The 13624-nt window shown below is 37.6% G+C and overlaps 1 protein-coding gene across 1 annotated transcript in view; it reads right to left on the reverse strand.

Moving 5' to 3' along the window:
- Positions 1-211: 211 nt before the first annotated feature.
- The window catches only part of grin2cb (glutamate receptor, ionotropic, N-methyl D-aspartate 2Cb), a 47143-nt gene continuing 33730 nt past the window's right edge, over positions 212-13624 (reverse strand). Inside the window, exons 6-13 of the mRNA XM_082152973.1 lie at positions 12446-12614; positions 10651-10804; positions 10162-10287; positions 9024-9253; positions 6697-6857; positions 6096-6283; positions 5372-5604; positions 212-4989 (exon numbers count right to left, since the gene is read on the reverse strand). Coding sequence (XP_082009099.1) covers positions 3610-4989; positions 5372-5604; positions 6096-6283; positions 6697-6857; positions 9024-9253; positions 10162-10287; positions 10651-10804; positions 12446-12614 — 2641 coding nt within the window. The 3' untranslated portion in view covers positions 212-3609. The remainder of the gene's footprint in view (positions 4990-5371; positions 5605-6095; positions 6284-6696; positions 6858-9023; positions 9254-10161; positions 10288-10650; positions 10805-12445; positions 12615-13624) is intronic.

A 13624-nucleotide genomic window follows, 5' to 3' on the forward strand; every position in this document is an offset into this window, starting at 1 on the left:
AATATCAGTTTACACCGCTATCAACATTCTCATTTTAAACAATCCTTGTGTTGTTCAGGCCATAACATATTTTAGTTAAATGGGTCAATCTACACCTAAAACTTTTCCATTTTTCTGCGAGGTAAGATTACCTCAAAGTTTCTATCATTTAAGATCAGTCTAATTACGGAGAGACAAAGATAACCAGCCTCCAATGACAAGAACATCCCTTTATTATCACAGAGCTGTCATTTGAAACAACGCTTTTAAATAATTAGACAGTGCACGTGCCTTTGATTCGACGGAGCCGTCTCAAATGGGATGGTTAACCAAAGCTAATAACCCCACAACCTCTCCCACGAGCCCGGTCTGAAGGCTCGGCAGGATTGGGGTGAAAAGGCAGTGAATCAGGTCAGTTAGAAATGAACGTTTGTGACCCGCTGTCATATCACGGCATCCCTTTGAGCAGAGACGAGAGCTAGAACAGATGATAAGTACAAAGGTTGGGAACTATCAATTCACACAGCACAGACTTCCTTTAATTAAAACAGTGAGCACTAGGTCTCTCCATGAGTATGATATGACAGTCAGAAGACAAAACATTTGTAGAGCTTAACCCAATGGACAGATGTAAACTTTTACAAAACAACGAAATATCCAGCAACCAGTTAAAAAAATTAAATAAAATAAAAACCTATTGATCATACCATTGGAACCCATTTTCAAGTAGTGATTAAGATTAATAACAATGTATTATTATTATTTTTTTTTTGAATAATTCTCTTTAATGTGCAACGTTTAGTTACAGCTCTTTAATTATAGATTTGATAGATTAGTACAGACCCTGGATTCCTGATATCACTGCTACTCTTCGATGAGATAAAACACACAGAACAGCATAGTACACGTAATACTCATATAGGTTAATTAACATTGTGCTAGCAACTTGATAAAAATCACCTCATTTGATTTGGATAAGCTCAGTGCAGACAATGTACTTGTGATTGTGTGGTAACCTACATTAACTTACATCATTCATGTTGTAACCACGTTCAATACCGTACCGACAGAACCAACAGAACACAGAGTATAAAAAGTATATATTTCCAGTTGTTCATTGTTGTTTGCGGGCAGCGAGTTATTCTCGTTTATTAGCCTGTTCGGTTGTTAATTGATGGAATTTCAGACTGCCAGCCTCTCTGTGGTGTCTTTCTCCATCGCCTTTCCCCTCTCCCGCCAGGCTGTGAAGCCCTTGGCTCAAGGTGACCAGCAGCATCTGGGACATTTTGCAGCCCTGAAATGATGCTTCAGAGAAATGCAATGATATGAAGGCGTGACAGCAGAGATGTGAGTAATTGTATTGTGAGCGTGTCTGTAAATGCGTGCATTTCCTTTCCTCCTTAGAGCCATTATGGAAAGAAAGAGAAAAGGAATTGACTGTGACAATTAAGAATTTACAGTAAATAAGACAAAGTATGTTTGCAAGAAAATACTATTTCATTCTTTCTACTTTGAAATTTTATGTTTGATCCAATGTTTCTTTGTAATTATTTGAGTGAAAAAGTTGTTTGTACTAAACATTTTTCCCTGTGTTAAAGTCTATGATAAAAGCGCAAAAATACAGCTCTTTTTACCACTTGAGTGGAAATTGCAAGCAAATCCTTAAAACGATCAGACTGATTCAAATCAACATGTTGAATTATTAATATTCCCGAAAACACATGTCTGCCTCGTCATTCCACTGCATCTTTCTCAAAGCTGGATGATACTAGGTCCCCTTGACTCTTAAATGCATTTCATTTTTCACCACAGCTACCTGTGGCGTTGATATATTGCTGCTTATTTCTTCCAGAGGACGATCCCCAGCCTCCCTTGATGTTTTTATATGCATGTATTGAATCATTTATCAACTCGCGAGATCATTCAATAATACGCTTTTCAGGAACACAGAGAAATAAGACTTTGCTGGGATGATGATGATGATGATGATGATGGCTTTAGCCTGCCTCTCCTCAGTCCTCGTGCTTGGTTTTTTATGAAAGCGAAATGTGGGTCGTTCTGCAGCAGGCCTCTTTTTTGATGTCAGTCAGTGAACTGAGTGAAACATTATGAAAAAAGTACAATTATCCTGTGGTACATAAATCTATCTGTGCACGCTGGCGGTATTGAAGATTAAATCACTGCTGCAGTTCTATGAACTGTAATATGGCAATAACAGAAAAGTTTGTGATGACATTTTTTTAAGTTTCTCGATGTTTAGATTCTAAAAATGCTCCTCACTCACTGCTTGAAAGGAGGGCTCCTTATCGGGAGATAACAAAAGCCTTACAGCATAATTACCCCAGCCTAGGTCACCTTGGGCGTCGCGAGAACAACGTGCGTTGGAGACAGCCGAAATAATGAAATCCTAGAGTAAAGGACACTTTTTGGTAACACGTCCTCCTGTATAATCACTCCACAGAGTTGCTTTAATGAGAAACTCATGACAACCTCAAATGAGCCTTATGAGCTCATAAACATTCAGATATTGTAGCTTAAATCCCAACTGAAGGAAGTGTGGTTTCTCATTTCCTAGTTTCTCTTCTTTTCCATCCGTTGCACCATCTTTCACACTCTGGAGCATCACAAGTTTATTTTGAGGCACAGACAGATTTCCTCGTGGGTATGTAAGGTTCAGTATGCAGGTCAAACAGACTTGGTAGCAGTCGTCCAATGGCAACAGCAAAACTCTACCCCAAACCTGATCTTATGGGTGTCAGCAGACTTTTTTTTTTGTGTGTGGACATTATTAAGGTAATGCTTCTTTCCGTCGTGTCACAACTGCAAACAGCCAATCCCTGTTAAAAGCGGTCTAAAATATGCTGTGGCTCTGCATATAAAAGGCAGTGTTCAAAGAGTTATATCCGTCAGCCATCTAAAGAAGACAGCAGTTACAAAGGACTAACTGATGGTCCTTTGTAATTTATTAAAGTGTGAAGATCCTTGATGATGCTAATATTAGAGTACCATTCAATTTGCTCTTCTTCAAAAGCCCGCTCACAGCAGAGTAAGAGAGAGAGGAGATTGGACATTGAACGTGAGACAGAAAGGGAATGTAAGAGCCTGAAAATCCACTTATATAGCCCTGCTGTTTAAAATAAAAAATATCGGACAATATGTCTTAAGTGTTTACAAAATTCAGTATCATAGAGAATTACATAGTGTATAATACCAAATGTACTTCAAAATGAACACTTCGTATAGTTTAGTGTCTCAGTTTGACTTCTCTACTACAATCTTTGAAGAAAAATATCTTTCGTCCAGTCTAATACATATAGCAATATATTGCATTTTGTGGACTAAAGAGATAAGAACGGCTAATCATTTACAGTTCTACATGTCCATAAATTCATTCATTCAAAATTTAGGATGGCATTTGATGGTTTCCCTAAATACTTCCCCCAATTATTACATTATTGCACTTAAAAAATAAAAATAATAATAATATTATTAAATTAATAAAAAAAATAAAAAATTAAAACAAATTAAACCCGGTTTGTGTTTCTGCTTGTGTTAAAGGCAAAGTAATTTTATTGGTCAGTAGAAGCTTGTGGGCCAAATAGTTCATAATTGGCACATGAAAGGACAAGTTCACACCTCTGATTCCAAACTGGAAATTCTGCCCCATGTCATGGGCACAATAGGGCTGCTATGAACCACCCTGCTGCCTGGAACAGGCACTAGATGGTTATCCTGTAGGTGTGTGGGTACCCTATACCCTCCATATACACTGTCACTAGGATGTCCCATACAGGGGAAGATGTTGCATAATTCAGCTGGTCCATATGACAGGGGGCTCTGGTAGACTGGCAGCTCTGGGTAGGAGTAGGGTCTATGCACCAAACTTGACGCCCTCCTGACAGCTGCCACGTTGTGGAAAATCGCCTCCTTGTAGGTGGGAAGCCTGGTGGACTGGCTGTGTCTCAGCTTCTGACTTTTCCTGGTGTTTCGTCGGAAGGCGTGAAGGTAGGTGTGATCCATCGGTTGGGCGTAACACATGGTGTTCCTCACCCGTCCGTGTACGTCCACACAAGGGAACAGGTCAGGTATAGCTACTCGTGAAGAGGCTGCTGCAGTGGATCTGTCATTCGGGAACCGGACTCTGTCGGGGCCCCAAGTGGCTTTCAGGAACGACGGTCTGCGATGAAGCTTCCTTTTCCCTATCAACGGTATGTCATCGAACGCAGGGTCAAAGTACGTTTTGACACAGGAATTACAAGCTGTGTCCGCTGTTACAAAAGGATTTTCGCTGAAGGACGAGGACAAGTGGTTTTCAGCAAAACTGTTTGCTTCGGTATGACATGTTGATTGGTCCTTATAATCGTGAAGCCCCCTCAGATCCATGGACTCCACAATGAGATTTTGGGGTCTCTTTTTCCTCCTGACGGCATCTGACAAATCATTGTGACAAGACTTGTGGTGTTCGGTGTACATGTCTCTATATGGAACAAAGGAAGAACCAGGATGGGCCAGGTCGGATGGAGGATCATGCATGGCTAGATGAGGTGTGCTTAGACTGGATACAGGAAGCATACCGTCGTAGAGACCCCTGGTCCTGGCTGGAAGTGTGTAGCGAAGAGGAGTGGGCCGTGTTAGGACTCTATGGTTTACCATCGGTGGTGGGCTAGTGGTTTTGGTGTGTTGCATGAAAGGTGGAGTTATGGAACGCTGCATGTGAGGTATGTGGTTCTCCGTGACGTTAGTGATGTATGAGAAGTGACCAGGGACTTTTTCAGTTGTGGTCACCAGTGGGATACGTGCTGGGAGGCTGCCGCCGTGTCTGCTCCAGTTCTCAATGGTCTTGGTGGCGTTATCCAATGAGTTCTCCACTTTGGCTGAAGAGACAATGTCCTTGGCTGTCTGCAGCATTTTCAGCATGTTGGCCTGGGCGTAATTGGCAGTGAGATCTGGATTCTGTATGCTGGTAGATCTGCCAAAGTCTTCAACACCATTAAAGCAGCTGTATATGCCCTGAAATGTAAAGTGAATAGTGACTGTGTATTCCTACAGAGAAATGTTATTTTGTGGGCGTTTCACTGGATTCATTTGTGTCATGGCAGTATTTTTCTCCATTATAATGATTAATGTACCAGATTATGTTTTTGTAAGAGACAAAGATCAGTTCATTGTTTCATGTCAAAGTTTAATGTGCCTCCTTATGGTGAATTATTTGATTGATTGAATTTACCCAAATATCCCTTTTAGTAAACAAGTAGCCTAAATACAACAGACTGTGCATTATGATTTGGGCTGGGTAAAAATATTTGACCAGTGTAAAATAGTATGATACCTAGCCTAGTCTGAGTCTAAACATGACTTAATATTGAAATGTAAATTTACAAGGCAATCTTACCCTGCTGATGGCCAGTAGAAAGTCTAAGTGATCAGACTTGTGGACAGAGTGCCTCAGTTTCCAGTAAAGTAGATGTTCCCAAGCAAAGACCAGCAGGCTGAGGCCCATGGCCACGAGCAACATGTAGAAAACACCTGCCATGTTGTCTATGTCTAGTTTAGAGCTCATGACCTCGTTTTTCTCATTCTGACATATTCCAGACAGCCATACTGTTTCCAGTCTCTGTGTGTCCCCTGCATGAAAGGAAACAGGGTCAGGAACAATGCCAGAAACAGCGGCAGTCAAAGTCTACTCAACTATGACAGAAACAAGCGGATACTATAAGAACCACAAATGTGCTCTGCTCCAAAACCTAGTAAGCTTCCTACCTAGACAACATTTTTAGGCATAATTTGTGCGCTGCCGACATGAAGGCTTTTCCGAAAAGTAGCTTCTTAGTTTGGGAAATATTGCATGTATTCTTCAGGGTTAAGCATACATTGTGTCAAGAATGAAAAAATCAATAAATCAATAAATAAAATGTAGCTCACTAGTTTTAGAACAGAGTCAGTGTCTACTGTTCAGTGAGGTTTTCTTAAGCCTGTAGTTTGCTCTGACATTTCATAACCTCTTAATTCACAGCACATCAAGTTTTTTTTACAGTAAGAGGGGAATGTTATAGATTCCATGCTGGGGCGGAGGATATTAAGTGTTGACCAGTTTCGGCCCCCCAAGTGCAATTTACCATCTCCCAGGAACTGGAGGAGAGCCAGGTCTATGGGGCGCTTCCAGCGGGAGTCCTTCTGCAGAGCAATGCCGTAGCCTGTGGTAGCAAACACCTTCCCACTACCAATGGTGACCAGCTTGCAGCCCTCGTCCTTGCCAGCCATATAATTAAGAACTGCTGCATCATATATGAAGGCATCCAACTTCCTACACAGAGGACAGAAATGAGCCCAAGGCAAATGGCTTAGTAATTACACGTAATTATGTCAAGTAAATAATTAGCTCTTGTTAATTTATACTCCCCTTTCCCTTGACAAATGGTGGATGATACATTATTTATGGTTCCCACCTGTGTTTCACTGACCCTTAGATCTAACAAAATTGCTTTTAAATGATGCATATAATGACCAATGGAGTAAATCTCATTACAGATTATTAACAAAACATTTCACTAACAGAAAAGTAGCATGTTTTTGGACATGTACTTCGGTAGTACCATGATATTCTTTGAAGCACCTTAAAAATACCACGTAAATTGTACCACCATAGTACAGTTTTGTTAGCGTTCAGAGCTCTTCCACATAACCACACACACATAAAATGTTATTGCTGAAACCCACCCTGTCTTAAGGCTGTTGAGAGCTTCTTCCACACCCTTCTGGTTGTATTTTATCATGTGGGTGTGCATGTCAGGGTAATTGCTTCGAATGTTCCTCTCGGTGCTGCCGTTTGGGACTGTCCCGAAGCGAAAAGGAGGATAATGTTCCTGGGGTTTTTGAAACTGAAACAAAAAAAGGAATAAATGACATTTCAATTGTTTAGCTGAGGCAGGTTGCGTCTTAACCTTAATAGTGTAGATCAACACAGATTACATGGACTTTACACAGAATCTCCTACTGCCCAGGTAGTACTGACCTTGGAAAAGTAAATCGAAGTACTGCTTTTTTTATTTTTATTCTCCTTACTGATTGTTGCATTTGAACAGTTGGCAACAGTTGACTCATTTTACGCAATGCACATAGGGGATAAAGTAATTAGCTCTGAGTGACCATATTAGACAAAGGGTCTTTCAACTGGGAGTCTGAAACCCCTAGTCCAATTCATGTTTGATTATAAATATTTTTTTGTTAAAAAATTAAAACAGTCAAATGATAAGCACCCTCAAAGGAAAGCAAGAGCACCCTCAGTTGATACTGTAATAATAACATATTGGCTGAACAGATTTGGCTAGCGCTCGAGCGTATTTGTGTTTGTTGACTTGTTTGTTGATCTCTTGAACACAATGGCCAATAAGAGGTTTCATTTAGAATCCACTCACCGCTTAAAACGACAGAGTTTTTGTTCAATGCTGAGTTCTACACGCTTGCGAATCCTCTCATTAACAAAAGTGTAAACAAGATTTCTCGTGCAGTGTAGACAGCTTTATTGATTATAACAGAACGTTGTGAGATTGCGATGAACTAAGTGATACCTTTTTAGTGATTATAAAGAAAGCGCTATTTGCGCTTAATCCATTGAATAAAAGCTTTGTTTTTCATGCGGCTAAGAGGACCGAGGGCCAATTACACGCTGCAAAATTTCGGAAGTGACATCTACATATAAATGCTGGATTCACTCACAAAATTGCAATGGTTGACATAGTGATAACATAGCATGGGACAAAAATATGGCATGTCAAAATTCTGTAGATACACATTAAGCAATCTAAATGCAGACTAATATATTCATTGAAAAATATCTGTATCAAAATATTTTTTTAATTCTATTCCAATTATTTGTAAAAGTAACGACTTGTAAATAATCTTAAATGTCTCATTGTGCATTGCTATTCTTGTTATGGTTGAGCCATTGCTTACATATTACATCTGCACTTTACTAGAGCTCCCTCATTAATTTCTTTGATTCTTAATTGTCCATATCACAGTAAAATTAAAAAGTTTTTTTTTTAATTATAGGTCTAGCTAAAGTTCTGACAGTAAAATTAAAATATATGACTCCGTAAACCATTCAAATAATTGTGATTAAAACAACTGAACAACTAATGAATTGTGATTTGTACCGCAACATGTACTGTGTGTTTATGCTGCATACAATACTTTTTAAAATATTTTTTTTTTTGCGACAGTTAATTTTATCAATGAAAAGTAATATACAGAAAATGATGCATGTACTACAACAATACTATTTATAGTTCTAATCTACTGTCTTAACATAATATAACTATCATAATATGGTTGGTTTCTATTAATATCGAAGGCTTCATGCTTAATATGTATCTTTGTTTGACACATTTGTATCGGGCGTCTCTGCTCCATGTCTCTGTCGCCTAAGGGGTCCTTACCCTAAAAACATTGAAGACCCCTGTATTATACAGTACTGCTAATTTTCCTCCAAAGCCTCTCAAATCCTTGGGTTTAGGAGTCAATTTTAAAGTCAGTATGTTCAAGAACCCAGAAGTGCGTATTCTATAACACTTCTATATTATGTTGTTACTAGCATATTATATATTACCATGCCTCCACGCACTTGTTTTTATTTATTTATTTATTTATTTTTATCTATGAACGATTAATCTGTTGTTGTTCTTTCCTAAGGTCCAATTAATTTCTCATTTGCATAATTCTATGGATTTCTGTCGCTTATAGTGTATAACTATAAAAATAAATGAACAAAAATATCAGTAATCATGAGATGTGTGTAATCATGAGAGGTGTTTGAGAAATGAGAGTTAGTGAGAGTCAGTGAACTTAGAAAAGTGCCAGTTTACTTTATTTTAAAATCTTCTTGAATATTTAATATTCCAAATGTACATATTGGGTGTGACAAGGCCTTTCATAACTCATTTTGTTTCTGCCATATATGCTCTTACACAAAGAAAAACACATCAAAATGCATCCAAATACAGCACCACTGTCAAGCAGCTCATTTACAATTACATACAACTCACCTTTTTGTCACTAAGCCCAGACACGGTGTCAATGTACTGCTCTTGGATCATGAAGGCAGCTAAATTGGCTGTGTAGCTGGCGAGGAAGATCACAGCAAAGAAAGCCCAAACCAGGACCATAATTTTGCTGGTTGTGCCTTTGGGGTTTTCAATAGGAACAGAGTTGTTGAAGACGATTCCCCATAGGAGCCAGACGGACTTTCCAATGGTGAAGGTTGGACCCCCAGGGGCTATAAAAGAGATACATTTGTAGTATGTATTAAATAAATCAATATTTAATTTTAATAATTTATATAATTGTGTTTGGGAACAGTACATTTTTTGAAAGAAATGACTACTTTAATGCAAGCATGGATTAAATTGATCAAAGCTAATAATAAAAACATATGCAATGTTAGAAAAAAAAGTATTTCTAATAAATGCTAATTTTACATTTTAAAAAAATCACCATTTAAAAGATAAAAAAAAAAAAAAAAATTTGAACACTAATGATATGAAATGTTTCTTGAGCACCAAATCAGCCTATTAGAATGATTTCTGAAGGATCATGTGACACTGAAGACTGGAGAAATGATGCTGAAAATTCAGCTTTGCCATCACAGGAATAAAGTACATTTTAAATAAATAAAATAGAAAAGTCATTTAAAAGTCATTTTTTATAATATCAGTGTTTTTACTGAAATTTGTTATCAAATAAATGCAGCCTAGGTGGCATTAGAGACTTCACTCAAAAACTTTTGAACGTTAATGTGTATATTTATTTTAATGAGTTAATTATTTCTATAATACACATATGCACATCCTATATAACAGCTGTTCTCTTGACCATTTTGATTGAATTAGTCATAGATCAGTCTACATGGGCAAAGAAATTCTTTTCCCACCTTGGCATCAGTTCTTAATGTGGTTCTTGTATCTCACACACAGCCACAGAAAAGCCAAGCAATCAATCAAAGTCAAATTAGCAAAGCGACAAACGTTAATTAAACCTCAGAAAAATGACCTTTTACACTAGGAGACAAGTACACAGCCTGTCAGCTCGGTTTATGTGGATTGATTAGGCTGCTTCCACAACTATTCTTCCTCTCCTAGCTTTGTGCCTGATGGAGAAAAGACTGTTTGAAAAACCAAGGCTGACCTTTGGCACTGACAAGGCTCCGGTTGTACCCAACAGGGCTGAAGTACTCAAAGACGAACACGGTGACTGCCACAACAGTTAGGCACATTACGAACATCATAACCCACACGGCTGGACTGTAAGGCTCTGCAAAACAGAGAGAAAGACCAAATATACAAAAATCAGCTGATTATCTGATTAAGATCTTGCACATAATGGTGTTTTTGTTTGTGATGTAAATGCTGTGCAATTAGCAAAAATAACGAACAAATTGATGTTTAGCAGAGTCAAAATGCCTTTGTTTGTGTGCAGAGCTGGTGATTCAGTAGAAAATGTTTGTCCTATCTAGGATTTATTCTAGATTTAATCCAACAAAGGCATAAAATTTGAATCTAATCACATTCTAATCAAAATGCCACTGGTAGGAAATATTTAACACCGCCTGCAAGCATCTCTCATAAACCGTGTGAGTGTGTCCTTGAAAATGGATGGATAATGATGACTCCTCACCCAGGAAGGCAGAAGGTGAGACTGTTCCATTGCTTCTGGCCACCATAACACTAATCCCAGTCTCCACAAATGGCACTGAAAAGTCAACAATCTCTGACCGCTCCTCATTGATAGTAAGAGAGCCAATTGCCATATCTGCACGCTTGTAGAAGACCTTGAACAAGGGGAAAGTGAGTGAAAACTTTAGAGCAGTCATCAAAAACATCGCAAAATAATGGAGGCCTGTGCAATTTCAGGGTGGAAATTTCAAACTTATGTTCTACACTCAATGAAGAACTTCCATACCATTAAGAAAGTAATTTCTATATAATATGCATGTGTGTAGCATGAATACAATCCTGACATACTATATGCCATGTCGACGTTGTCTTGTGACCTACACCTTTGCCAGTTACAATTATAACCACTCTACCATGGCCTTGTGGGCTAGCAAAGTGTCCATTGGATGTGCACTTCAGATTTCAGCGTAAAGAGTAGGTCATATGGGTATTTTTTGCATACTGCTTATTTATACTTACTACTCATTTGGCATAATGCTTTTCGCATATGCTATATGCTATATCCTTGAGAAGTACACATATTTGGACATGGAGAATGTCTCTGTACAACATTAAAGTCAAGTAAATGCAATGTACTATTATTCACAATATAATAATATAACATAATATAATATAATATAATATAATATAATATAATATAATATAATATAATATAATATAATACAAAGGTTGGTTAGATTAGATTAGGGTCCAATTCTCTATTAACTATGACTTTTGCCTCAAACTCCTACTGCTTATTAGTAGTTAGTAAGGTAGTTGTTAAGTTTAGGTATTGGGTAGGATTAAGGGATGTAGAAAATGGTTATGCAGAATAAGGCTTCAATCTGTGCTTTATAAGTACTAATAAACTGCCAATATCCTAGTTATATGCATGCTATAAGCAACTAGTGAATAGTGAGAATTGGACCCTAAACTAAAGTGTTACCAGTTGGTTAATACCCACTATAAACCTGACATAGTCTGAACGTTTTTTTATGGATATCACAATTAAAACTGTTGTTATTATTAGCCTCTGGTTTCCAGATTACAATTTCTCCAAGGAATGGAAATGGACATGAACCACTAGGTCTCATTACACAACTTCGCAAATCGCTAACATCGCAAATCATTGTTGACAGATCTGTTTCTCCGTCACCCGCAATCAGGCTCATGAATAAAATTCCTTATATCACACTCATGTCAGCCCGTAATTTTTGTCTTGCTATTATTTAATAATTATTTATCTCATATAATGATCTATTTCTCTCGCAGTGCGAAAAGCATTTAAGCTTTGTATGTGGAGCGTGGGTTTGCTATCTATAAACTCATCAACGTTTTAGCAGATGCAGGTGATGAAAACCGATGAAGTGATCAGCAGCTGTGGAAGACACTAAACCACCGGATTAAGTGACACTACACGCAGCAGGAGGTCACAGGATGGAATGTGTCGAGATCGCTTTTAAAGCCAGTTATGCTCCATGAATGCTCTTAACAACTTTAGCTGCAATATTTGGTGGTTTAAGGAGATCTGTTAAATACAGAAAGAAAACAGGGTGTGAGTAATGTTAGGAAAAACGTGTTGACACTGTCATAGGAAGCTGATTTATTTCTTGTATCACGCTGTAAGCTGTTTTATTTTTATATTCTCAGATGTTAATTTAGCTCATTTCCCATGAGCACTGAACTGTTGACATGTTTGAAGTGTGAGTGTGTTTGTGTGAGAAAGAGAGAGAGAGAGAAAATGTGCCATTTCATACCTCTCCAATCATCCCATTCCAGACGCCACGGACCATCTTGCCATGTTTCCCATTGGTGACCAGATAAAGGTCATATGAAAACTTGATTGTGCGTGAGAGCTTCTTTAGGATGTCTATGCAGAAGCCTTTGCAGCAGAGTTTGGTGTAAGGCTCAGTGTGACCAGTTATACTGCAAAAAAAAAATATATAATAATAATTATATATTAAATATTTAGTAAAATTTTTCATCTTTCTTTAAAAACAAGTAATAGTTCACCCCAAAAAGAAACATTGTTCCAAGCAACTTGTATGCTACATTTCAAGCATTCAGAAGCCAAATGATAGCTTATTGCGAGAATTTGTGTCAAAAATCGTGGTCATATGGACCACTTTTATGTTATTATTAGGGTGAAACCATATAAAAAGGTTATGATTCACATGCTCCCATTGAACATTTGGTGAAGAGGATCAAAGCGCATGGTTCTAGGGCAAAACATATGGTGTGACACACATCTGAAAGAAAGATTACTGACAGAAAGACTAATTAATCATAACTGGAATAATACAGACATGAATATGGAGAGAGGAAATGATATGTGTTACCATAAAAGATTATGAAGAAGACTTCATATACAGAGGTAAAATGGCATCAACAGTAGTGGCCAAAACTGATTGTCACGTTTAGTTTTGGGTTTGTTTCAATCTAAAAAAGTAAGTGCCGCCTTAAATTTTAAGTTTAGTCAACTCAAATATCCAAGTTGTAACTTAGTACAACTTCACATTTCAAGTTGCCTAAACTTAAAATGTTTAAGGCAGCACGAACACTTACTTTTTTAAGTTGAAACAACATTTTCAAGTCATGTCGTGTTTTGTTTATTTGTATTTGTTCAAGTTTTGTAAATAAAGCTGCATTTAGGGTCACTTCAACAACTCGCCTATGGTGGAAATCCTTACGGTAATGTACGGAAGGGTCATTTGTTTTTAAACAATTACAAGTTTGATTAAACAATTAAAATAAGAGGAAAATATTTTATATATTATAAATATGAGGGAGGAACAAAACACTGAACTTGGTTATGGTATTCATCTGACAAAATTTTGCACAATTTGCAATTTGGCATGTTTCAATGAGTTATCACAAATAAATAAAAAATTACTCCAAGCACAACTATGCAATATGCTTACAAATATGCTTATTTA

This window comes from Leuciscus leuciscus (genome assembly GCF_965113295.1).
Source record: "Leuciscus leuciscus genome assembly, chromosome: 21".
NCBI classification, from domain to species: Eukaryota; Metazoa; Chordata; class Actinopteri; order Cypriniformes; family Leuciscidae; genus Leuciscus; species Leuciscus leuciscus.